This window comes from Sturnira hondurensis, unplaced genomic scaffold (assembly GCF_014824575.4).
Source record: "Sturnira hondurensis isolate 20B ecotype Veracruz unplaced genomic scaffold, ASM1482457v3 Scaffold0017254, whole genome shotgun sequence".
NCBI classification, from domain to species: domain Eukaryota; kingdom Metazoa; phylum Chordata; class Mammalia; order Chiroptera; family Phyllostomidae; genus Sturnira; species Sturnira hondurensis.
Window position 1 is genome coordinate 997,017 of NW_028089885.1, and position 25,559 is coordinate 1,022,575.

Consider the following 25,559-nt stretch of genomic DNA (forward strand, 5'->3'; position numbering starts at 1 on the left):
GTGTAAGCACACCTGTTACCTGGGAGCCAGCCTGCTGCTGGCTGGCCAGCCACCCTGGTCTTCTGTGAGGCATCAGGGCTCCAAGTGGGACTCTTGCAGACTGTTAGTGTGCTTGGCCCAGAAGTTGAGCAGACTGGGCTGTGCAGTTGGGGCCATTGATTTGCTTGTAGTGGTAGCTGATGGTGACATCTCAGTGGGAAGGCTGCTCTTCTCACTGGAGTTAGAGGAGGTGTCTCAGCTGTGCCAACTCAGAGCCAGGCTGGTATGGGCCATTTCTGGTGGGCTAGGTGGATAAGGAATGGCCAGTAAGGTGATATACCCAGAAAAGTCATAGTGATCCCATCTTCCTCAGGAAAAGCTTCCCCCAGAGGTAGTGGGTGCTCTGCTTTCTGTGGCTCCAAACTGCATTCTCCCTTCTTCCTTCAGGTCCGTACTCCAATGGTGGTGCAGCAGCCACAGGCACAGCCCCCGGTGCAGCAGCAGACAGCGGTGCCGACAGCTCAGGCCCCCCAGATAGTGGGTTCTGGAGTCCAGGTGAGGGCCAGCAGAGCCGAGAGCAGTAGTTGCTAGCAGGTGCATGTCCACTTGGGGATGGAGCTGGATTTCCGCGCAATGTGGCCAGGGTCCTGATTGGATCGGGGGCCAGGTTTGTAAAGCATGGGGCTCCTCTTCCCTCGGCGCTTTGTAAGATGATGGCTTTCCTGGAGCTGGCCCCTGTGGTCATGGGGTAGCCAGCTCTGCATGATCATATCTGGGTCCCCCAGCTGCACATGTCATTCCCACCTCTCCTCTGATGTCCTTTATTATCTCTTTCCTTCTTCTGAGACCACTCAGTGGAGAGGGGGACATTGCAGTCCCGTGCTTGCCTCAGCTCTGAGTATAGGGCTGGCAGCGGGTGGACAGTAGCTCTGTAGAAAGTGGGAAAAGCACAAAAATGGCAGCATCTTGCTCCAGCTGACAGCGCAGGCTTACACTGTGGGTCCCCAGCCTGACTGACTCCTGGTGCTCATCCCCTGTGCTGGGAAGCGTGGCCAAGACCTGCCATGTCTACCCTCTATGTGTTGGATGTCAGTGGGGAGGAGGAGGCCTTGTGCTGCCTTTCCTAGTAGAGGGAGATTCTCGTTGGTCCCAGGGCAATGGGGGGCTGGAGATTGGCCCTGTGACTTCTCCCTAGAAACACCTCCTTGCCCTTGTGCTGGTGCCGATGTGGGGAGACTTGCAGTCCGGAGCCTGGGTTCTTCCTGTCTCCACCCAGGGGTAGGAGCGCTGATTGCCCGGCCCTGAAGGGAGTGTTGGCTTTAGATGGAGCACACCTGCTAGTAGATGTGCTGAGACTACAGCCACCCAGTGCCACGCTGCCTTCCTGTCCCGCTTGTTACCTGTGAGTGCACCAAGCTCCCTGCTGTTGCACAGGGCCACGTGTCGAGCACTCTGGGATTGGTGTGTTCCTTTGGTGTCCGACAACATTTCCCTGTGGGTGTGGGCTCAGAAGCAGCCTTTCCTGGTCCCAGCTGTGTTGCTGGAGTGTTGGAAAGCTGCCTGAGGTGTGTGGATACAGCTGAGCCAGTCTCGCAACCTCCAGGGTCACTGTACCAAATGACCTGGGCCCAGAGTCCCCTAGGTTACCAGCTTGCCCAGACATGGTCTTGTGCAAAACACAGCCTGTACTTCACATTTGGTTCAGGGGAGGGGCTGGCTCCCCTTGTGACCAGGTCGGAGTCCGTTTCTGTGGCCACCGAGTGTGTCCTGGGCTTGTCCTCAGGTCTCCTAGGACTCCCTGCTCGTGGTGTCTCATACAGAGAAGGAGGCGGTGCCTGTCTAGAACCTTGACCCACCCAGCCCCCAGAAACCACTTCCCCTGCTGCTTTGTGACCCTCCCTCCTCTGCCCCAGGGCCGTTCTTAATGGAGACTTCTGGTTCTCGGTCTGGTCTCGTAGGAGAGGCTTGACACTTTTTACTTTGCAGTGGGCTGTTCTGAAGCAGAACTTCCTTCCCTCTTCATTCCATTTCTGTGGTGTTTGGGAATGAGCCTCCATGGAATAGCGGATGACTTCCGATGGTCTGGGCCCATCCTGCTGGCTTATTATTACTAGGCTTCCAGCTGAAGGAAGTATACTGCCTGTAACTTTCCTGGTGTCTCACCACCTTCCAAAAGCAAACGCAATTATTTGCGCTCGGTACCCTGCAGTGAACCCATGCTTTTCCCAGCACACACTCTTCCCTCTGCTTCTGCCGGAGGTTTCTGTCCAACCAGCTTGGGAGCTCGACTGTGGGCTCAGCCATGGGCTCAGTCACTTCTAGAGTGACCTTGATTCATAGGAACCTTCTTTCCCTGTGGGTGGGGCATTCAGGGCCTCTTTTCAGGCGGGACTCCGGTAGCTGGGGGCGATGAAGGAGAACACCACTTGAGTACTTATGGGTGGGTTTGGTTTTTCCAAGAATGCACCTCCAGTGTTTTTTTAGGAGCGATGCCCACCTCATTCCAACGTGTCTTGTCACAGACCAGTGTCGTGCAGGGTGTGGCTTGCGGTGGGGTTCCCAGGCGTTGGTGGCAGAGGGAGCGTTCTTGAAGCCCAGGCGTGTGAGTGCGTGTTTGTGCTCTGCCTCTCAGTCCACACGCAGACCTCGGCAGTCCTCTGCCCCTGGTCTGCTGGTTCATCTGTGGGCTCGTGGCAGGCAGGGCCATTTCGTGGGTGCCGGTTGGCCAGCATCCCTGTTTTCTGTTAGCAGTGGGGTCCCCAGGGTGGGATGAGCTCTCCAGGGTTGGGGGGGGTGATGTCACTGGATTCACAGCCTTCCTTTATTCACAGCCTTTGCAACCAGGGTTGGCACAGTGGACAAGACAAAGCAAGAGATACTCTGACCCCAAAACTTATAAAAATATGTGGTGACTAAAAATGGAAAGTAGTTAAGAGAAGGGTAAATAAGGGAAGGATTTCGGGGCAGAACAGTGTGGCATCCTCAGTTCTCAAGTGTCGTAGCCACAGGGCACACACAGGGTTCTGCGGAGCTTATTTCCTAGTCACATCACAATAGAAGTAAAACGTTCTGTAATTAAAGTCTCTCAGTCAACGTTATTTTATGGGTAGTGTTTCTACTTATGAATGCATCCTACTGACCTTAATTACTGTCTTGTTTTGGGATCCTGAGATTATTTTTAGTTTTCTGCCATTACCAGCGATGTATGTCCTGATGCCTGGTTAGGTTCTGAGTTGTTTCCTGATGCTTCCCAGAAGCGAGTCACTGAGTCACTTTGATGTCCTCGAATTATATCAGCCAGTCATATACCAGAAGCTCAAACACACCAGCTAGGACTCCAGTGTGGCGGCCACACATCAGGACACAGCGGCCACGTGTAGCAGTTTTGCGTATGTAAGTGATGGCACAGGAGCGAGCGCTGGCTCCTCCAAAGGAGTGCGGAGACCCGGCCTGAGCGGGAGCCTGCGCACCTTGTCCCCCGAGTCTGCCCCCCAGAGAAGGAAAGGGGGCCTTGCTGGATGCTCCGTGGGGCTCAGCTGGGGCCTGAGCTTGGGGTTTGGTGTTCCAGGAAAATTGGTATGCATAGTGTATATATGCCTGGCTCTCACATCTGACGTCACTCTCGTAAATGAGGTGGTTGACGCCACCTTCACTGCAGCGGGATTTGCTAGAGCGCACGGGGTAGCTGTGCTAATGTCTGTTTCTGTCCCAAATGGTGTCTGCGACTGAAGATACAACCACGGCAGAATGTGTCTCCATTTCCAAACCGTTCCTGTTTTTATCTTTTAACATTCAATTCTTTTGTTTTATGGAAACTTAACTGTAATTCTCCAGTTACAAAGAGTCACCATCAAAGGTACTTCCCTGACATGGTACCCTGCATGGACCCCCCTCCTTCAGGGCTTTCCTGCCCAGTGACCAAGGGGGAGCCAGGCCCGCAGCCTTTGGGATGGAGGCTCAACTCCTTTCTGGGTAGATGTGTGTTGGGAGGCTGGGAAAGTGAGTTGCTGGGTGTTCGCTGCCTGGCCCATCAGAGTCAGTAAACCCTGCTACTATGTTTTATTAGAACTTGTGGTGAAAAGAAAATGCGCTTTTTCTCCCCGGAGTTCTCAGAAGAAAACTAGTCAGCAGCAAATTAGATTTAAGCTTTCATTCCTTATTACTTTTGGTTTTTTTTTTCTGGAAAAAACATGCAACTCTCTTGCACCACCTGACTTCCAGGCCTTTCCCCCTCTGGAAGGAGCCCTGCTGCCTGGCCCCTGGGCTCAGACGGGCTCCTCCAAGGGCAGTGCACCGGCACTTGTGAATGGACAGTGTTCGCTATTACTCCATCTGACTATGGGCTGAGAGCTGCACCCAGGGGAGAGGGGCTTTTGGCCCCGCCCCCGGGTTTGGGGAGAGCCACGCTTCTCCAAGGCTTCCCATCCTCTCGCCCCCGCCAATGCCCTGCTTTGTGTCTGATTGGCTGGTGAGTGTTGGGCTCTTCAGGATCATGCTTGTGTTTGGCAGACACTAGAATGGCTTCCTCATCCCCCACCACCAGGTAGTTCTTCCTCTGGGGTGGCTGCAGGAATGTCTGCTTCCAGTCCTGTGTGCAGGCCGCCCCATCCTGCAGCTGTTGGGAGGTTCAAGTTGGAATCTGCTATTGTGTGCCACCTGCAGCTTGCAGTGCCTGCTGCATGCCACTGTGGATGTGAGTGTGGGGCACACTTGAGATGCCTCGAGTCAGCCCTCAGGCCTTTCCGCTGCTTCAGAGCTCTGTCCTAGCTGCACGGACTGAATGGCCACCGTGCAGCCTCGGTCTCATGGGCTGGCTCGCAGCCTCCTGGGACAGATGTTTTGTTTTTCCGTGGGTCCTCCCACTTCCTTTCTGAGGGGCTGCGTTTTTTCATCTGAACAGCTGTGAATGTGTGCAAGCCTGTTCCCCAGGCCTCAGGGGACCACAGGCCAGGACTCAGCGCAGGGCCGCCTGGACACTTGTGGAAGTGGGAGTTGAGGAAGGTGGCCCCAGTGTGTGCCCAGGTTCTGGGGTCTGGAGTTGTCTTGTATATCTAGGAACACAGCTGGCCCACGTTGTTGAGGGAGGTGCACCTTCTCAAGAGCTCGAGGCTTCAGGCAGAGTCCCAGGCATCCCTTGCTGACCTCCCCCTGATTTTGGTTACAAAGTAGTTCTCCTGAAGAAACTCAGACTCCTGGAGGAGAGCAGGACAGTTTGAGTCCAGGCCCTCAGTAGTGTTTTCATCGGGCAGTGGGTATTGGGAAGGAACAGTGCCGTGGCCGGCTAACTGGGGCACTTTCTCCAGTTCAGTGGCAGCCAACTCCCCCTGACCAGCTTTGGTGGAGTGTGCTTTTCCCAAGTCTGTCCCAGGAGCCCGGTCTCCCAGAAACGCCACCCCTGACCCTTGAGTTCTGGCCTTGAAGGCTCTGCAGGTGCACCAGCAGATCAGAAGCTTGTTGAGGGAGGGCAGTCTACAGGACAGGAAGGGCCACGGGCCGCATTCTTGGCAGTGCCTTGATGGGCCTCAGTGCTGTGGGCTCGAACACAGAGACCAGGCTGCCCCTAGCCCCTGAAGGCCCCTCACCCTTGTCACGGAGGCTGCACACCCCTCTCCACCTGCCCCCGCACTGTGTTTCTTTGTTGCGATCACCTTGTCTGTTGTCCCTCTGTCCTCAAGATGATCACCGCAGCCTTGGCTCAAGGCGGGATGCAAGTAACAACCCGGTTCCCGCCCACCACCACCGTGTCTGCCATCCAGGCCAGCTCCATCCCTTTGGGCGGACAGCCCTCAGCACAGGTATTTACGGGGCGGTGCCCAGGGCCCCTGGGAAGCTCGGGGTCCGCTGAGCGCCTTGGTGAGGCCCACCGTAACCTCTGTGACTCCCTTCACAGGGCTCTAAGTGCCCAGCCCAGCTTCCATGAGGCCAAACCCTGCTCGTTTCTTGAGGGGATGTGAGTAAATACCTGGGCTTATTTGTGTTTTAGTGTTTTGGATAGTTCTGATGTTTTCATTTTCTGGAGAATGTGAGAGCAGAATATATATATTTTTTAATTAATTTATTTATTTATCTTTAGAGGGGAAGGGAAGGACAGGAGAGAAATATCAGTGTATCGCTGCTTCTGGTGTGTCCCCTGCAGGGAACCAGCCTGCAACCCAGGCATGTGCCCTGACTGGGAATCGAACAGCGATACTCTGGTTCGCAGGCCCGCGCTCAGTCCACTGAGCTACACCAGCCGGGGCTCAGAATATTTTTTTTTCATGTTAGCATTTCAGACAGTCACAATGTTGTCATTTCTGTGGTCAAACAACACAGAAGCAGAGCAAATAGATTTGCTTTGCAGGGCTGTGCCATCTAACACTGTCGCCACTGTCGCCACTCGCCGTACGTGGCCGTTTACATTTAAATTAAGTAAATTAAGTAAAACTAAAAATTCAGTTCCTCAAGTTATAATCAGTTCAGTTACATTTCAAGTGCCCAGTAGTCCCTTGGGGAAGTTAGTGGCGGTTGTGCCCGTCATCACAGACCACCCGCCAGCTGAGTCAGTGTGAGGACACGCAACATCGCCAGGCCATGCTGTCACGGTTTCCTGTGTCGAGTGGGGAATTCACTACACAGGCCCCCCTTCCAGGTAGATGAAGGCCTCTGTGCACCTTACACTTTTGGGGGGATATGACTTTCTGGTTCTTCAGTATGAGGAAATTTGGAATTCTTCCATGGTATTTTTGTGTAACAAATAGTCATGTGCATTCCATGGGCCAGGCCCCATTCTAAGTTTCTGAGAATAAAATGGAGATAAGGTTTCCTTATCTTACAGACTTTTTCTTCATTTGAGTGGGTTTGCTGTGAAGACCTCAGATTTGCCAAAAACTTTAACATACATTTTCTGTTGTAAGAGAGATGCATTACAATCCTAGGAGACAGCAGCCCTTCCCTGACCTTCCAGGGTTTAACCTGCTCTCCCCTCAAACCCCCACTTCCCCCCCCCCCCCGCCACACANACTCCCCCCCCCCCCCCCGCCACACACACACAGGGCCAGGGACGCCTGGCATTCAGCTGGCCATAGAGTGGGTTCTAGGATCAGTGTGCAGCCGATGTTGTGCCGGTGTATTTCTAACCCTTTTCTTCTGAGAAAAGAGAGCTTATTCCGAGAATGTATTATTGGATGTATTATTGAAATGTAGCCAGGAGTCAGCCCTGCTGTCCCAGTAAGGGTCCCACCTAAGCTCTCAGCAGCTGGCATCCCCAGAACTTAGCAAGTGTATACAGCCTGTCATGTGGCTACTGTCTGCCCCCGGCTCCCAGCACACAGTCCCCAGCGGGCTGTGCTCAGCACCTGCTGTGCCCACTTGGGACCTTTGGCAACAAATTAGGTTCAAGAAAACAGAACGCCAGCTCTTCTTCCATCAGCCCTCTTCGAGACAGGGTTCCTCCGTCCTCATCTCTCTCCCAACCTGGCCCCCGGCCACTGTTTCATCTTGTGGTATGGATGCTCACAGATGCAAATGGCTGTAACCAAGCGGAATTCTGTGCCAGACACATGAAGGACACAATGCCCCCAGTGCGGGAGTCCAGAGGTGACGTGGCTTTCTGTCCCAACACTCCCTTGATGGGTGTAAGCAGGTGGCTCCACATTGGGACTCATGTTGCTCTTGAAAGTGACTCAGGACACACTGTTTGCAGGAGGCCAGAAGCATGGTGCAGTCCCTGGGATATCCAACAGGTGCTGACGGTCCCAGGAGGGCTGCAGTTGGAGGTGCCATCAGCCTCCCCTGAGGCTTCCACGCAGCCTCCCTGCCCTCCGGCCTTGGCGCCCTCCAGCCCCGCCTCCTGCCTGCCTGCCTGCTTGCCCCTTGCGTGCTCTCTGCATCCACCCTGCCTTCTGTCTGCTTCCCTGAAGGCCCCCTTTCCCCTGGGGATGCAGATGACGCCAAGTTCCCTGGACTCCCCACCCTTCCCGCTAGCCATTTGACCTCGAGTAAGCCAGTTCCCTCTGAGCTTTCAGTTCCTGTGTGTGACATGTGGGTGATAGGGTGGCACTCAAACTCCCTCCCCTGGAAGGGGCAGCATTCTGTGGCTTTGCCAGTAGCTGGGATAGACACACCCGTGCCTGTGGCAGAGTGCTGGAGAGGTGAGAGAAGTGGAGCTGGAGCGCAGTGCCCCCTGATGGGCTCGCCACAGAACGGAGGGTGCACAGCTGTGTTGTTCTCTGTCCCAAGCCAGCTGGACCCAGTGCGAACCTGGAGACCAGGGTTACTGTCTTGTTCACTGCCTCACTAGGCCAGTTTTTTCTGGACATGGGCCTTTGGGTGACTGCGTCCCGTCCCAGGTGTGCCACTGGTGACTCAGGACTTGGGAGTCCTGGGAGCCTGGGGCCTCCCAGCACTGGCTCCTGGAGAGGCGTCCTGAAGACCTGTGAGGAGTAATATTTGCTGCCAACAGAAACTCTGCATTTTTCCAGAGGACCTGTTGGATGCAAAGAGATCTGGATTGGATGTTGGAGGCCGAGGGGTCTCCCTTAGGAGCCTTGGGAGTGGGAGCCACAGTGGCCAGAAGGGTGGAGCCCAGGGCTGGACCCAAGAGGTGGACTTGGGCAAGAGGCAGCACCTCGGAGCTGGTGCCCACGGCCTGGGCAGGCTGGTCTCACCATGTCTCCGACCCGCGGACTCGTGCCTTGGGAACTGCACGTGTTGGTGGCTCCTTGGAACCCAAAAGCAGAGGCTGTGGGCAAAGTGCACCCTGCTTCCCTACAGTCTGAGTGCTGAGGGAGCATCTTAAAATACAAGGTGGGGCAAAAGTAGGTTTGCACACCCTGGCTGCTATGGCTCAGGGGTTTGAGTGCCAGCCTGTTGACCAAAGATTGCCGGTTGGATTCCCAGTCAGGGCATGTGCCTGGGTTGTGGGCTGGGTCCCTGGTTGGGGCATATGAGATCAGTGTTCCTTTTACACATCCATGTTTCTCTTCCTCTCTTTCTACCTCCTTTCCCCTCTCGCTTACAAATAAATTAAAATCTTTTTTTAAAAAGCAGGTTCACAGTGGTTCGTAGGGAAAAATAATACAGTCATTAGTAAACAATAACACAAGGATGAACTCTGTTTTGTGTACTCACAACTGTAAACTTACTTTTGCCCACCCTACACAATTTCAGGTGTTTCAGTGGAAAGTGGGCTGTCCAGTGGCCTCCCCACTGCAGTGGCCCCACGCCTGCAGGTGCCTCGTTCCGCTTCAGAGGAGCACCAGCCTTAAGCTACAGACAAGAGCTGGACACCTTCTAAAAGGGACAGCTGCTTGAGCAGAGGCTGAAGCACTTCTCTTGGGCAGGTGGGGAGCTGGTTCGGCCCAGGTGGTCAGGACAAGGCCAGGTCAAGGGCTTTGACTTGAAGGCAGGAAGAGGGTGAGGCAAGAGGCAGCTTCAGGGACTCTAGGGCAGCAGAGAGTGGCAGCGACTCAGAGTCTGGGAAAGGTTGGGGCTGGGGCAGGGGAGGAGCAGGCTCTACAGGGAGGCGCCCATGGCTGACAGGCTGGGCCTGGAGTGGGGCCCCAGGGCCTTTGCCTCCCCTCCTGGCGCCACATGCGGTTGTCTGAATGGACTCTTCTGAGGCGGCCTGTTCATCTTCCTGGTCCTGGGACTTCGTTGGCCCCTGAGTGTATTTTCTGGTGCAGGGGCCACGACGAGGGCGAGTCCTGCCCAGAGGGAAAGCTGCTGAGCTCCGTTGCCAGCCAAGCTGCTCCAGGCCCCGCCCTGCCCCTGCTTGTGTCAGTGTGAACACCTACGACCACATCACTCCCCTCAAGCTCCCTCAGTGCAGCCTTTCCACTCCCAGCCAGCTGTCTGGTCAGAGGGGTGGGAACAGCCCATTCCGTCTTGGGTTTGTGCCTTTCTGACCCAACCGTGTTGGAAGTGTCCTGGTGTGGGCTCTGTACCCACTGCAGCTCCGTCCTGCACACTCAGTGGGATGGGATAGGAAGCCAGAGAACAGGAGGGGCAGTCTGTTTCCTTCCTGGAGTTTGGTTCAGGCAGTACAAGAGAAAGGGCAGGGCCCAGGCCCACCCCGCCCAGCCAGTGGGGTAGGCGGTGAGGAGGGTGGCATTCTGTTTTCCCTGTGGGATCTGGGCCCCGCGAAACATTCTCTCCTGCTCCCTGGCAAGAGGACTGGGATGCAGCAGTCCCCTCCAAGCGATCCTCACGCAGTACTCCCAGTGCCGTGCATGGTGCAGCGGCTTGTGGGGGAGAGGTGTGAAGCTGAGGCCTCGGACCGCCTCGCTGTCCAGAGTGCCCTGGCAGAGGGCAGAGTCAGTCTATAGAAGTGGGTGGTTCAGGAGGTGGGCTGTGGGCAGGGCTATAGAAATTAGCCTCTGAGGAGGTGCTCGCAGGAGGTTGACTAGGCTGTGGGTGTGAAGCTGCTGCCAACCCTTGGGAGCACTGAGGCTGGCAGGGTCTTTGGAGCGGTCCCGATGTGTTGAGGGGCCAGGCCTTTATGCCACCGTGACCGAGCACCGAAAAAGGCAGCCCTCTGCAGGGCTTGTTGCGGGAGATGCTGGTTCTCCTGGGCTGGCCAGCAGGCATCGTCCTCACCCTCTGGAACTGCTGTCTCGAGCTTCTCCAGAAAGTGATGGTTTCACACTTTCTTGTGCCTGATTCCTGGGTGGAGTGGTTCCACCCTGTGGAGTTCACAGCCTAATAGGGCACAACGACACTGGCGCAGTTGACTGTTGTGTCCTCCTCAGTGAGGACTGCAGGGAGTGGGGCGAGCCCTGGCTCTGCAGGTAAGGAAATGGCTTCTGAGAACAACTCCGAGCCGCTCATGTCTCTCAGTGGGACCTGCGGGTCCAGCCCGAGGAGCCCCAGGAGAGGCGTGCTGGTGAGGGCAGATGCAGGGGCCACTCTGCTCCCACTAAGTGCAAGACCAGTTTCCCCTGTGACCGGGGATGGAGGCGCTCGTGGAAGCAGAGTAGATAGTCTCTCCCATCAGAGCAGGGCCCACAGAGGTGAGCACACATTGAGGCCACAGGCCGTCCCCGGCCTTATGCTCCACAGTCCCCCACACCCATGAGGCAGGGACATGGGGGCGTCCTGTCCCAACACAGAAGGCCCAATACATCGTGGGTCTCACACCGTGGAGCAAGGGCAACCCAGCCTGGCCTGAGTCGCTGTGTGTTTCTGTGCACACCCGAGAGGTGGGGCGTGCCTGTATTAGTGCTTGAGAAGCAGGGCCTCAAAGAGAGACAAGGCTGGCAGTGAGGCTGGGAGAGAGAAGGGGCTGTGCGTGAGGGTGGGGCCGTCGAGCCTGGGCGGATGGGAACATGGGGACAACTGGAGTGAGAGCGAGTGGCAGGTGAGCAGGCTGAGCCCCCTCCACTTCCAGGTCAGCCAGAGCAGCCTCACCATGCTGTCGTCGCCATCGCCTGGCCAGCAGGTGCAGACCCCGCAGTCGATGCCCCCTCCACCCCAGCCATCCCCGCAGCCTGGCCAGCCCAGCTCGCAGCCCAACTCCAACGTCAGGTAGGCCCTGCCAGGGTACCCCGCCCACTTGGCTCACAGGGAGGGGCCCTGCCGGTGCCCACAGCCCACAGACACACTCTCTTTGACTTTGCTGCAGCTCCGGCCCTGCCCCATCCCCAAGCAGCTTCTTGCCCAGCCCCTCACCACAGCCTTCCCAGAGTCCAGTGACAGCGCGCACCCCGCAGAACTTCAGTGTGCCCTCCCCGGGACCTTTAAACACTCCTGGTAAGTGGGGCTCAGTGTGGGAATGTGTAGCCTGGGGCCCAGTCAGGTCACCCACACACCGCCCTGGGAGCTGAGGTGCCAAGGGCCACCCCTCATCTTGAGGCACCTTGTAAGGGGGTGAGCAAACTCACACCCTCGGGGCCCCAAGCGCCCCGCCTGGAGGGTTTGCAGAGAGCTGGGCCTCTGTGGGCGGGCTGCGCTCACAGGACCGTGTCCTGCAGTGAACCCCAGCTCCGTCATGAGCCCCGCGGGCTCCAGCCAGGCCGAGGAGCAGCAGTACCTGGACAAGCTGAAGCAGCTCTCCAAGTACATTGAGCCACTGCGCCGTATGATCAACAAGATCGACAAGAATGAAGGTGAAGGTGGGGCCGGCCGGGGATTGGGGCAGGACCTGCAGATCCCCAGGCTGTGTCTTAGTGTCCCCACTTCTGTTCCAGACAGAAAAAAGGACCTGAGTAAGATGAAGAGCCTTCTAGACATCCTGACAGACCCCTCCAAGCGGTGAGCTTTGTCCTCAGGTCCCCAGGGGAAGGGTGGCGCTGTGCCCATGGCTCAGGGAGGGTCCCTGGCTGCTCGGCCGGCCCAGCCTAGGGCAGTGCAGAGTTTAAAGAAGGGGCTGTGGCATCGCAGCTGTGTGTCATAGGGCCATTGGCTAGCTCTGGGCTTGCGGTGGCCCTCACTAATCCAGCTGCATGAGACAGGCCTCAGTCTGACTTTCAGCCCTGCCCCCGACTTACTGGTAGCCTTGGACAAGCCACAGTGTCTCAGTTTCCCCATCTGCACGAGGGACAGCTGGGGCCCTCATGCGTTAGCTGTGAATGTGAAATGAGACAGTGTCTTCCGAAGCACTTGGGTGGCAGGGGAGAGCCAGGTTGTCACACAGCACCGTGCCCCTTCTGTGGCGCCAAGCTGCGACAGTGCCACAGACTGCACGTGTGGACTGGCCTTCGGGTACTGCCCTTGGCCCAGGTGGTTTTCTCCTCCTGAGAGGTCATCCCGCTTTGCTTTTCTGGACAGAATGCTAGACACTGCAGGACGGGCCTGTTAGAGCTTGATGGTCTGCCAGGGCTTCTTGCCTTGACCCCTCCTATTGGGCTACAGGCCCTTGGTCCCACCCTGTGGCCCATCACGCCTATACCTTGTCTGCCGACCAGGACTGAGCAGCTCCTGGGGGTGGGATCGCCACACCATGGACCCTGGGTCTGGGAAAGGCTGGTCAGCTGGCTGGGGTTCCTGTGGAGGGTTCCAGTGGCCAAGGCCCCTGGGCTGGCCCTGTCCGGGGAGGATGGGTGCAGTTGTAGTCAGCATAGGAGAGCTGCCAGCTCCCCTACCCTCCAGCACAGGGGGTTAGCACATGCCCTCTCCCCGCAGGTGTCCCCTGAAGACTCTGCAGAAGTGTGAGATCGCCCTGGAGAAACTCAAGAATGACATGGCAGTGGTGAGTGAGGTGCTGTGGCCTGGTGGAGTTCAGAGGGCCGCAGGCATCCCTGGGAATATCAGGGCTCAGGCAACAGCAACTCAGAACCACAGGCTGGGAGGAGCCTTCACAGTCCAGGGCAGGCAGAGGGGGCTCATCGCTCAGCCTGGGGACCCTGTCTGGAGCCTTCTTCTAGATAGGTGTGCTGTGGGTGGTGGGGATGTGGGAGAAATTGCCCCCTGGGTGCTGCCTCCACCCCCCAGGCTTGTGGGTTTTACTGTAAGCTGCCGCCACCATCCTGCCTCCGCTTGCTGAGCACTAGGTCAGGCCCCCGTGGGAGGGGACTTGGGGAGAATGTGTCCAGGATTGGCCATCTTTGTCTGCAGGGGTCGGAGGTGGTGGGGAAGCCTTGGGAAGTCTGGCTGTATGTAGGGTTGAGGGCCTTGGGGTCTGGAGAGCCTTCCCAAGAGTGGGCTGCTTACCCCACCCGTCCTGTTTCAGCCCACGCCCCCACCGCCCCCGGTACCGCCAACCAAACAGCAGTACCTGTGCCAGCCGCTCCTGGATGCTGTCCTGGCCAACATCCGCTCACCCGTCTTCAACCATTCTCTGTACCGCACATTCATGCCAGCCATGACAGCCATCCATGGCCCGCCCGCCACGTATGTACAGCCCAGGGCTTAGCCTTGAGGTAGGTGGCGGGTGGTGAGCCACAGGCCACAGCCCGGCCCAGTGTGGTCACCATGGTCGCCTCTCCCAGGGTGCCAGTGGTGTGTGCCCGGAAGCGTAAGTTTGAAGAGGATGAGCGGCAGAGCATCCCCAATGTGCTCCAGGGGGAGGTGGCCAGACTAGACCCCAAGTTCCTGGTGAACTTGGACCCTTCTCACTGCAGCAACAACGGCACCGTCCACCTGATCTGCAACCTGCGTGAGTACCCAGGGAGGGCGGGGCCGGCGAGGGGAGCCCGGCAGCGAGGCCCCAGGGTTCTGCCATGTCCCCAGGCCGCGGTGCTCTGGGCACAAAGACTTCCAGGCCCTGCCTCAGAACTGGTCCAGCCGGGACTGTGTTCCACACAGTGCTCGGCCGCCCACAGACCTGCAGGATCACAGCCCAGCCCCGGGCCCATAGCCCTTCTGACCCTCTCAGGAGTCTGCCTGCGTTGTCCTTGATCCTGACACACCTGGCCCCAGGACACCTACCACGGGGCTGGACCATGAGCCCACGCACTCTCACCTCCCCCCGATGTCAGGGCAGCCCCCTCCTGTGCAGCTGTGGAAACCTGTGAATCAGTGACCTCTGGGCTTCACAGCCTCACCAGAGCAGGGCTGTGATGCAGGCTGTGTGGAGTCACAGTCACAGCCTCTTGTGTTGCAGACGACAAGGACCTCCCAAACGTGCCACCACTGGAGCTCAGTGTGCCCGCTGACTACCCCGCCCAGAGCCCACTGTGGATTGACCGGCAGTGGCAGTATGGTGAGTGTGCCCAGAGGGTGGCTGTGGGGAGGCCTCTTGGCTGCTCCTAGGGACCCAAGGCAGGTGGGGGTCAGCTCTGGGCAACCCGGGTTTTCTCCACGTGCACTCTCCCGAGCATGGCCCCTCCCTCTTCTCTGGCTCTCCCTTCATGGACAAGAGCAGGTTGCTCAGCAGCCGCTGGAGAAAGAAGAGTCTCTGCCCGCATTGTGTCCCTGTGCCTGTCCTGCAGCTCCAAGGCATCCATGTCCAATAAGGGAGGAGGGAGCAGGCCAGCTGTCCCAGCATCCCCTGGGGGCTTCTGCCAGGCTGACGTGGGGGAGCAGACAGGAGCGTGGGCTCATGGGGAGCTATCTGGGTGACATGGCGCTATGGCAGAGGCCCAGAGAGTTTCAGTGATAGTGACAGTCCCCTGAGGCTCAGACCTGGCACACAGGGGACCAGGACTCGGACCCTGAGGCTTTCCCTGAGGGAAAGCCCTGGGCTCCAGGGCCATTCATTTTCCAGTTCTCCAGTGACACCTGGGCCAGGAAGAGTCAGCAGGGCATGGGAGATGGCATCCCCAGTGTCTGTGTGACGTGTCCCAGATGCCAGCCCTGGCCTGTGAGAGCAGGTTCTCTCCAGTCTCCCACAGAAGCTGCTCATGTGGGCCAGGGGCAGGCCTGGTGCCGCGCTGTTCCGGCAAAGGGCACAGAGCTAAAGGCTGGCTGCTCTGTTGCAGACGCCAACCCCTTCCTGCAGTCGGTGCACCGATTCATGACCTCCAGGCTGCTGCAGCTCCCCGACAAGCACTCGGTCACAGCCCTGCTCAACACCTGGGCGCAGAGCATCCACCAGGCCTGCCTGTCGGCTGCCTAGCCATCGCCACTGCTGCATCGGGCTGCCAGCCCACCGGGACCATGGGGTCAGCCGACAGACAGCCTTGTCGGGGCCACAGAGGACACATGCCTCGTGTCAGACATTTCTAGCTGTTGGCTCTCTTAGAGAGCCTGGACTTAGGTTAGCTTTCCTGCTTTTATCTTCTGCCTTGGGGACCTACCAGACATTCTCCCACACTTGTACGGGACTGGGACAGGTGGCTGCGGAGCTGGCTGCATCGGTGGTGGCAGTGAGTTTCTCCAGAGGCAGACGCCCTCCAGGCCTGCGCTCCTTGGGCTGCTGCCCCTTTGGCTTCTGCAGGGCCTGTGTCCTTCCTCCACATTATGGGGGAGAAAGCAGGGCCTTGTCAGAGCCCTGTGTGTGGGGGCCAGGAAACACTCTGCCCATTTCTGTAGGGGAACACGGCGAACGTGGGAAACCCAGCAGACACACAGAATCCCCCCATCACAGTGCCATGTTCAGAGTTTGCCACCATTGGCATATGGGGCAGGCCACGAGGAGGCTCCTGCATCCGGGGCGCCGGCTGCTACTCAGAGGGAAGTCTGGCCTGTGGGTGGTGGCAAGTCCCCACTACCAGCGGGACCTCATACCTCACGGCTTTTCCCTTTAAGCCCTGGGGGCCTGCTGAGCACTGGGTGCTGGGGGCAGAGGCGTCTGAGGGAATCCTGGCCCTGGCACCGTGTGCACTAGTGGGCTCCCTTGGGGTCAGGGAGCCATTCTCTGGGCCTGGCATCCTCAGAGCCACTCCAGAGTGAGGACTCCCTGACGGGACATCAGCCGGCCCTCTTTTTTATGTGCACTACCATATCATGCGTGGTTCTTATAATAAATGTATTATTCCTGTGTCTGTCATGGCTTTGTCACTGTGTCCCCCTCCCGTGATCGTCTTCAGGGAGGGACTCTGTCAGGCCTGAGCCATGTTCCCCATCTTGGAGATGCCCATGGATGCCCAGACCTCAGTTCACCCTCCGACTGTCGATGCCCCGCCCTGGTTCACCTCCGGGTTCCTGGCGAAGGCCCCGCTCCCTGAAGCCAGGGAGGCGGAGATGAGCACTGAGGAGATGGCCAGTGGGGCCAGCACAACGGTCCTGTTGGGGAGGTTCGGCATGAAATTGGCCACCTCCGGGAGACAGAGGATGAAGCTGCTGCTCTGGCAATTGAGGGGTTGATGTCGGCCCTCGTGGGGCAGGGTGGGGCCCCAGCCCCAATAGAGGACAGTGGGCTCGGAGGGGTGGCTTCGTAGCTGTTTGTCAGTGTGGACACAAGATGTCTCTGAGGCTGGAGGATGGCATCTGAGGAGCCCACACGCCCAAGAAGCATGTGGGCAGGCAGGAGGCCCTCCAGGCGCGCGTGCCTGGAAGGCTGCCCCTCCTCTAGCTGCAGGCCGGGAAATAGTCCTGTGCTCCCAGCCGGGTGCATGCTACGCCTGAGCTCATTTCCAGGGCAGCTTCCAGACGGCCCCCACTCATTACAGCGCACAGAGCGGGGGCCCTCCCGGGGCAGCAGTGCCTGAGAGCCAGCGAGGGACCAGACTCGGGACCAGGAAAAACAAGCTTTATTTTGTCTTCTACAGGTGGGGTAATACTTCTAACACGATTTTGTGTAAATGCAGAATAGTAAAATACCAAGCAAGAAAATAAACAGTTTCTCAGTCCTGAGACCAAGGACTCTGTCTGCTGTCAGTTGGTTTATATGGCACTAGAATGCTTTGGGGACACTACCTGGAGAGGGTCGGTGTCTCCAGCTGTGCCCAGGCCCGGCTGTGGACCACCGTGAGGACCGCACGAGGGCACTAGAGCATGGAGCGGTGCAGCCGTCGGTTCTGCACCACCTGCAGCCTCTTCTGCCGTTCGGCAAAGTTATTCTTCAGGGTTTGCTTCAGTGCGGGCAGGATGGCACGCTCCGTCCCGGGTATCGGGCTCAGAATCAGGCTGGTGGGAGTGGAGGGCAGCAGAGACAGGCCTGCAAGTGACCGCCGGGGCCTGCTCTGCGCTGGGCCTGGCCCTCCTCTCCTTGTAGGTGCCCCACCCACCCCGTGCCCTTGGTACTCACCATTTCTTAGAGACACCCTTAGTGGGGACCTTGGGGAGCTGCGAGGCTTCCTGGTCCCTGACGAAGGAAGGGCAAGCAGTGAGCCTCACGCAGTCAGGCCCCCACTGTGCTGGGAAAGAGCCACACCGGGCACTTACGTGGATCTCGGGCCAGGCTCCTCAGGTGTCACCTGGGATGACCTCTGGGTCCCTTCCAGGAGAGACTTGAGATGCTGCAGCTGAAAGGCAGGAAGAAGCACCGTGGCCGAGGCTTGGGAGACTCCAGGGCTGCCCCCCACCGCCCAAGCCTCACCTCTTGGGCCTGCAGGAGGTTGGCATTCCACAGCTGCCGGATGATTACCTCACACTGCTGAACCGAGGTGGGTTTGCGCAAATGGGGGGGCAGGCTCATCAGGGGGTGTGCCCCCATCACCTGCTTGCCCTTGTACTGGCTGCCTGCCGCAACAGTGGCCTCGAGATTGAAGGTCTTCACTTCTTCATCTCTGAAATGGTCATGCAGCAGCCCAGGGGTGGCCTGCCAGGCTTGGCCTCACTGCCCGCCAACCCGCAGGGCAGCGCCCTCACCAACGTGAGGCCAGCATGGGGAAGAGGGGCACCAACACAGCCTCCTCAGGGGCCTGGATTCCTTCTGCTGGCTAGGGCACTCCAGGCCTCAGGTGTGGGTCTGAGGCCTGTCTCTTCCCCTCTCGAGGTGCACTAAGGGTCAGATGTGGTTCAAGCTGTCCTGACCCCAAACCTGGTAGAGCTGGTCAGGAGGGACTCTAAGGACTGTGCAGAGAAGCAGGAGCCTGTCCTGTTGGCTGTACTACCTGGGGGACAACGGGGTCTCCTTTTCTGGTGCAAAGTCCAGACTCACTGCTGCTTCCCTTTCCAGGCAAGTTTCAAAAACTGTGGTGTCCTGCCTTCCAGTGGCCAAGTGAGTTCCCCAGGGTGAAGCCTGGGAACCTGACTCATCATTCTTGGCGCAAAGCACACTCATTTGGAGGTTAAATTCTTTGAGACAATGGTTTAGGGGCTGCTGCTGGCCTCTCTTGTGGGCTGAGGTCAACACATGTACCCCTCAGGGCCCCCAGCTTGGTTCATGCTGGAGGCCAGCCTGGTTAGGAGGCAAAGCCATGGGCTGGTTCTTGGTTGTGAACCTACTAAATGCCTTACTTGGCCAGCCCCTGTATCCCCGTGGGCTTGTCTGCCTTGCTGCGAAGTAGGGCAGCAGCCGAGTTCTTCTCCTCCAGGTCTGTCTTCTGGGGAACCTCAGCTTTCAAGTCCTGCTTCTTTGAGCTGGGCTGTGGCCTGGCCTTGCCTTGAGGGTTAGCTACAGATCAGACCCAGACAGGGCCAGTCATTGCGGGCCTGAAGTGCCGGTGCCCAGATCCTCCAGGATCAGCTGTGTGTGCCCAAGGAGCCCCCGCCCCCGCCGCCTCCTGGGAAAAAGGAGATGGTAACAGAGCCTCCTGCTGGAAAACATGAGTGAGGGTCTGAGGACAGAGCCTGTGGGTGGTGTCTGCCGAACGCTCTGACATGGGAACCGGCCTGTCTCCTCTCAGCGTTTGGAAAATGCTGGGGGCAGGGTAACGGCCCCCCCCCCCACTGCAGTAAGCTGTCCCAACTCTGAAGCAGCACCCTGCTTGGAGCAAAATGAAACTGAATGAGATCTTGACCCAGCCTACACAGGTTTACGTTCCAAGGACAAGGTCCATGGGCTGCCGGGGTCCTACTGGGAGCAGGGGCTGCTGCTCCTCAGGATGCCTGGCCTTCCAGGGCAGATAATGGGGAGCAGAGGCTCTGAACTGCCCTCAGGCAGCAGAGGACACCACAGCCCAGGACTCCATGGGCAGGGCCAGTGCACCTGCATCCTGCCTGCTTCGTGGGCACACTGCATGCAGGGCTTCTGCAAACAGCCAGCTCACCACCCCTCCCCAGAAGACCACTCAGAGAGGCTGTCAGTGAATCTGCCTGCCCACCGTCCCACTGCAGGGCGGGCCTGCCTTGGGACCTTGTGCCCCTCATTGAAATGACAAAATTTTGCAGCCAGACCCACTGAGCCTTTGCAGCCTCCCTCTGGCAGGCCCCCAGTCCTTTCCCACCCAACCTGAGCCCCCTACTGGTGGTTTCAGCTCACCACACCCTCCTTGGATCCCTTCAGTTGCCCCTTAACCCTCAAGTCCAAGGGCCCTAACAAAGGCACCCCTGCCCCAGGGCTGCCCAACAGTGGGGCACTTGCCCCCACCACCTTAAGCACACTCAGCATGCTCACCTGACACCGCTGAATTTGAGATGGGCTTGCTGGACTGAAAGCTGGAATTGGAGCTGCTGCCTGTGGGCAAATGTGCAGGGGTCAACCCAAGATGGCAACAGTGATGCTTGGGTCCTGGCTTCCCCAGCAGCTTCTGCACAGCAAGGGGCTGGGCACATCATGCCTGCCTACTGGCCTGACAGCTCCTGGGCCCGGGCATTGATGCAGAACCCTCCCCAACACTCTGGTCAGGCAGCCCCAGACCCAGCCAGTGTCTGAGGGAGCCAAGACCATGGGAAAAGTGGCTTTCTGAAAGGCCATCCACAAAGCAGGAGCTTGGGATCCTAGAAGTTGCAGGTCTCGAAGGAGTACTACCTCTCCTGATGTCCCACCAGAGACCTCCCCCCGCCCAACTGCTGGATGGGCATCACTGTGTGCCTAGGGCAGCTCACTGGAGAAGGGCTGCCCCACTGGGGAAGGGCTCCCACCACCCCATTCTCCATGTGTGTCCCTCAGGAACAGAGATTCCCAGGTGCCCCTCACACTGGGGCATACCAGGCTGGCACCATCACCACCCGGGCTTCCTCCCAGGCTCAGGCCTGGCCCCAAAGGTTAAAGGGGAGAACAAGCCTAAGAGAGCCTGGGCTGGGCTGGGCTGGGGGAAGGGCCTCAGACAAGTGGCTGCGGGCCTCTAGGTCTGTGCTTCCTTCTCCTAGCCCCCATAGTTGCTTCTGAGATAGCAGGCAGGACGCACCCCCCCCCCCCCCGTTGCCCCACCAATCTGTCCCAGTGAGTGAGGGACCAGAGACACAGGGCTGTGCTGGGCTCTCAAGCATTTCAGAGGGAACCTGGAGCGGGCCAGAGCAGCAGGCCAAGAGGTAGTGAGGTTGGGGAGGGCAGGGGGAGGGCCCAGGCAGCCCCCCACTCACAGCTTTTCTGCCCACTGACTCTACTGTTCAGACTTCTGGCTTTGGGGTCCCTGAGAGTGGCACCTTTGTGCTCGCCACCCAGACCGTGGCTGGGGGCAGTGGTGCCTATCTATCCAGATGCTCCAGGGCCCCTCACCACAAGGACAGAGCCTGGGCCGGGGTCGCTGGGTGGGTACAGGCAGTCTGGAAGGGCTGCTCTTGATAGTGGTGACTTTCCATCAGGCACCGAGGGCTTCAGTCTTACCTTTCTTCTGTTGTTTCTGATTCATTATCAGCTTGTAATGGAGCTCTGAAAGCAAGCACATGTTCTCGTTGTTTTCCAGGTCACAGCCATTTTGAGAGGTGCTTGGCTTGCCCTGCCCACTCCTTCTCAGCTGAGTCTCTAAGAGGCCTCAGGGACCCTGCACCATGGGNGCAGGCCAAGAGGTAGTGAGGTTGGGGAGGGCAGGGGGAGGGCCCAGGCAGTCCCCCACTCACAGCTTTTCTGCCCACTGACCCTACTGTTCAGACTTCTGGCTTTGGGGTCCCTGAGAGTGGCATCTTTGTGCTCGCCACCCAGACCGTGGCTGGGGGCAGTGGTGCCTATCTGTCCAGATGCTCCAGGGCCCCTCACCACGAGGACAGCCTGGGCCGGGGTCGCTGGGTGGGTACAGGCAGTCTGGAGGGGCTGCTCTTGATAGTGGTGACTTTCCATCAGGCACCGAGGGCTTCAGTCTTACCTTTCTTCTGTTGTTTCTGATTCATTATCAGCTTGTAATGGAGCTCTGAAAGCAAGCACATGTTCTCGTTGTTTTCCAGGTCACAGCCATTTTGAGAGGTGCTTGGCTTGCCCTGCCCACTCCTTCTCAGCTGAGTCTCTAAGAGGCCTCAGGGACCCTGCACCATGGGCCAAGCCTTTGCCTTGGGCACCCTAGGGCCAAAATGCCTCTGGCTATTCCCTGAGCCAAAGCCCCTGCACAAGAGCCTGAAGTCCTACCATTCATCCATGAGGCCTACTGGGCAACCCTCTGCCAGGTGGGGGCTTGGTCCCAGCTGTACAGGGGTGAGTCGTGATGACCCGGCTTTCCAGGAGCCCCAGGCCATGGATGAGCTGGCACAGTCAGTGCATCAGCCAAGTGACGTCCAACCCACCAGCTGGCCACATCCAGCCTGTGTCAGGAAGGGACTGGGATGAGACTCATGAAGACAAGGGGAGGGGAGGGTCCAGACATGATGGAGACCCTGTGTTGGCATGCCTGGCACTCCAGGTAGAGGCAGCGGGAGAAAGGAGGGGAGAGAGAAACCCAGGCAGGCCTGGGAGAGAGCTAGAGCGAGGAAGGCCAGAGAGAGGGCAAGGTCCCATGGTGGAGGCCTCAAGTTCTGTTTAAGGCCTGGCTCACTGGAGCTGGGGAGCCTCAAGGGGTGTGGTTAGGAAAGGAGGTCTGCCCTGAGAAGACACAGGGCACAGAGCCAGAGGTGTCTGGGGAGGACCTGGATAGGGCCCCAGGACCCTTTGGGGCCAGCATACCTGCCCTTGATCTGGGTGGCTTGGTGTGTGAAAATTCACCGAGCTATATCCTGGTACTTTCAGGGGTATGTTTTACTCCTCTAAAAAGTTCTTAAAACGAGGTGGAGGCCCTGCCTACAGAGAAGGCTGGCTGGGTGACCTGGGAAATGACGCCACCAGACTTGCCCTCGCCAGATGGGCAGATGACCAGGAAGGCACCTCCCACCACGACCGAGGCTGGGTTTTTTGGCCTGGGGCAGGGAGTTGGAACCCCGAGTGGTAGGACTCGGGCATGGGGCTTGCTGCCCTGTGTACTCCCTGAACTCTGCATAGAGTCCATATACTGTTTGGGTGCTGAAAGCGGTGGGAGGTTGTCAGGGAGGCAAGGTCTTCGGGTATCTCAGGGCCCCACGGAGCGGGGGCGTACTGCCCCCACCCCGCCCCGCCCCGGCGCTGCCACCCCACTCACCCTTGTTCTCCCGTTTCAGGTGCTCAATCTCCTCGTGAAGTTTGACCAGAGTCTCTGAGTGCTGCTGCTGCAGGAACTGCAGGCTCTTCTCCAGGTCCAGTACCCGCTTCTGCGCCTCGCTGAGCCCGACCTGCACGTTGTATTGCCCCGGGTGCTGGAGGGCTGGGGGCTGGCGTTGGCGCGGACGCGACGCCCCCCAGGAGCTCGGGATCCCCGAGCTGGGGGGCCGCTGCCCGGCCACCACCCCTGCCAAACTCATATCTCCGGAGCTGCTGCCGCTGCGTGTCCAGTGGGTGGCCGGGCGCCGCGTTGCCATGGAAACGGGCACGATCTAGGGCGTGCGGTGTGAATGGGGCGGGGTCTGGTTGGCGGGGGCGTGGTGGACGGGTGGAGCCCAGATGAATCCCACGTCATTTAAAAGGAATCCTCTGGCTTAATTAACCGTCAAAAAAAATCGGCTCCTTTACAGTAAGCCTCAGCATTTAATTTGCTTGTTGTGCTTTAGTGGTTTACTTTTTGAACAAATAATTCGATTATAGGTTCAAAAGTCAAAAGGTAGTGTTTCCACTTCCAATAACTGCAGAAACCCCATGCATTATGAAATGTGGACAAAATATACGAGACAGCTAAGTCTGAGGCACTGAAGGTCAAAAAGCAGGTGGAAACCGGAGGGGAGGCATCTTAAAATCCCCTGAGGGCCCTGGCTGGTGTGGCTCAGTGGATTGAATGCCAGCCTGAGAACCTAAAGGTCGTGGATTCGAATCCCATCAGGGCAAATGCCTGGGTTGCGGGCTGATTCCCCAGTTGGGGCCAGGAGCGTGCAAGAGGCAACTGATTGATGTATTTGTTTCACATCGATGTCTCTCTCCCTCTCTTCCCCCATCTCTAAAACTAAATAAATAAAATCTTTAAAATCCTCTGAGAGATCTCTCTACTCAGCCAGACCTCAAGAGGCTGTCATAGTCTTATTGGCTCCAGGAGGCAGAGGATGAGTTTGCTGCCGCTGATAATTGAGGGGGTGATGCTGGGTAGTTCGGATCTTCCGCAGGTGAGAAGTGGGAAGCTACAATTCCCTTCCAATAGATGGCTGGCACGAACCGCACATGTGGGTAAAACCCCAGGATCCCAGGAAAAGACAAAGCTGAAAGGGCCTAGAACTGAGAAGATTCATTTTCTGTCAACTCCAGGAAAGGCTTGGTAAACACCTAGTGTTCCATTTAACCCTAAAAGGGCCTTAGCTTGGGAATAAAGACCCTGTCCTAGAGATAAGGATTTGCACCAAGACTGTGGGAAAAATCGAAGTATATCTGCCCGGATAAAATTGAAAGCCAAGCCTCTGCAGGGTCATGGTGGTCTTCCAGTAATTCAGCTCCAACGAGAGGAAAACAACACTTTTCAGAGAATTACACCAGAACCCAGGGTTTCTATGGCACATTATCCACGATGTCTGAAATACAAGAAAAACACCAGACATGCAGAGAAACAGACAAATGAAATTGAGTCAAGAGGAAAAAAAAATCAGATTCAGTCAAGTGAAAGACAAATAATTATAGATAATAGAATTAATAGAAAACTGCTTTATAACAAATATATTTAAAAAGCTTAGCCCTGGCTGGTGTAGCTCAGTGGATTGAGCACGGGCCTGCGAACCAGAGGATCGCGGTTCAATTCCCAGTTCGATTCCCAGTCAGGGCACATGCCTGGGTTGCAGGCTGGTTCCCTGCAGGCCAACTCCCAGCAGGGGACGCACGAAAGGCAACCATACATTGATGCTTCTCTTCCTCTCTCCTTCCCTTCCCCTCTAAAGATAAATAAATAAAATATTTTTTAAAAAAAGGAAAGAAAATACTGTTAGGCTTGTTATTTCAGCATCCAGGACCGTTTCCTTTGCTCTTTCCTCAATGCCAGAGAATTCACACTGGACAGAACTCCACATATTTACATTTTGCAAATTTTTAAAAAATTAACATCATTCATACTTTATTGTGTACTTAATAGATGATTATCTTTTCATTGTGTTAAAATATATATAACATAAAGTTTACCATTTTAACCATTTAAAGTGTGCGATTCAGTGGTATTAAATAAATGCACAGTGCTGTGTAGCCATCACCAAAAAAAAAATAAAAAAATAAAAAAATAAAATAAATAAAAAGCTGCCGTGGCCGGTGTGGCTCAGTGGGTTGAATGCAGGCCTGTGAATCAAAGGATAGTTGGTTTGACTGCCAGCCAGGGTGTGTGCCTGGGGTGTAGGCCAGGTCCCCCAGTGTGGGACGTGTGAGAGGTAACCACACATTGATGTTTGTCTCCCTCTCTTCCCCTCTAAAAATAAATTTAAAAAATTTTAAATCCTAAAAAGCTACAGAAAAAAATGGCTATAGTGATTGAAACCACCGGGAATTTTTCAAAATAATAGGGAAAGTATATGTATGCATACATATTTTTAAATTATTTATTTATTTGTTTGGTTGGTTGGTTTATTGAGGGGAAGGGAGAAAGAGAGGGAGAGAAACATCAGTCAGTTGATTCTCAGGGACTGAACCTGAAACCCAGGCATGTGCCCTAACCAGGAATTGAACCAGTGACCTTTTGCTTTGCAGGACAATGACCAGCCAACTGAGCCTCAACAGTCAGGGTTTTTTTAAAGGATATCCTAGAACTAAAGACATATCTGGACTTCTGGTTTCTTGGTCTGGCATGTAAGGAACTTTGAAGTTGTCACTCCCATCAACACAAAAAGAAAAAAGCTGAACAAACCGACAATCAGTAACTCTCAGATCCATCAGAGGACTGAGGTCACAGGGCAAACGACTGCCCCACAACTGGAGAGACAGCCGGACAGAGCCACAGCTCACTGGAGCCAGACCTCCCAGGAGCCAGCGGGAAAACCCAGACTGTGTTGGTGAATTGCTGGGGCGG

At 56.9% G+C, this 25,559-nt stretch overlaps 2 protein-coding genes across 11 annotated transcripts in view; one reads left to right on the forward strand and one right to left on the reverse strand.

The window, feature by feature from the left end:
• MED15 (mediator complex subunit 15) overlaps nt 1–15,545 on the forward strand; it is a 57,440-nt gene extending 41,895 nt beyond the window's left edge. For 2 of the 7 annotated variants that reach the window (XM_037067481.1, XM_037067484.1), the window contains exons 8-18: nt 427–534; nt 5,655–5,774; nt 11,345–11,481; nt 11,579–11,706; nt 11,928–12,062; nt 12,144–12,207; nt 13,078–13,144; nt 13,625–13,785; nt 13,884–14,050; nt 14,477–14,596; nt 15,315–15,545. In XM_037067481.1, the coding sequence (XP_036923376.1) occupies nt 427–534; nt 5,655–5,774; nt 11,345–11,481; nt 11,579–11,706; nt 11,928–12,062; nt 12,144–12,207; nt 13,078–13,144; nt 13,625–13,785; nt 13,884–14,050; nt 14,477–14,596; nt 15,315–15,451 (1,344 nt within the window). In that variant the 3' untranslated portion in view covers nt 15,452–15,545. The remainder of the gene's footprint in view (nt 1–426; nt 535–5,654; nt 5,775–11,344; nt 11,482–11,578; nt 11,707–11,927; nt 12,063–12,143; nt 12,208–13,077; nt 13,145–13,624; nt 13,786–13,883; nt 14,051–14,476; nt 14,597–15,314) is intronic. The other 5 variants (XM_037067483.1, XM_037067486.1, XM_037067485.1 and 2 more) reach the window with 5 other exon arrangements.
• Nucleotides 15,546–17,025: 1,480 nt separating this feature from the next.
• LOC119001910 (coiled-coil domain-containing protein 74A-like) lies at nt 17,026–23,393 on the reverse strand. Of its 4 annotated transcripts, none has more exons than XM_037067492.1 (8): nt 22,641–23,393; nt 21,405–21,449; nt 19,778–19,837; nt 18,679–18,835; nt 17,864–18,005; nt 17,662–17,741; nt 17,525–17,581; nt 17,026–17,403 (listed from the first exon to the last, which is right to left on the reverse strand). In XM_037067492.1, exons 1-8 carry the CDS (start codon nt 22,954–22,956, stop codon nt 17,265–17,267), a joined length of 996 nt encoding a protein of 331 aa, XP_036923387.1. In that variant the 5' UTR covers nt 22,957–23,393; the 3' UTR covers nt 17,026–17,264. The 4 variants fall into 4 exon arrangements, with proteins under 4 accessions (XP_036923387.1, XP_036923386.1, XP_036923385.1 ...); XM_037067491.1 differs by having other exon boundaries at nt 17,026–17,434; nt 17,816–18,005; XM_037067490.1 differs by lacking the exon at nt 21,405–21,449 and adding an exon at nt 20,930–20,974 and having other exon boundaries at nt 17,816–18,005; nt 22,641–23,392.
• Nucleotides 23,394–25,559: the final 2,166 nt, after the last annotated feature.

Bases quoted from the DNA above. Each gene is read 5' to 3' on its own strand.
- LOC119001910 (XM_037067490.1), bottom strand. From the start codon at position 22,956: ATGGCAACGCGGCGCCCGGCCACCCACTGGACACGCAGCGGCAGCAGC. The intron at 20,975-22,640 runs GTGAGTGGGGTG...GCTTGCTTTCAG, and splicing joins CCTGAAACGGGAGAACAAGG to AGCTCCATTACAAGCTGATA. The intron at 17,582-17,661 runs GTAAGTGCCCGG...TTCCTTCGTCAG, and splicing joins GAGCCTGGCCCGAGATCCAC to GGACCAGGAAGCCTCGCAGC.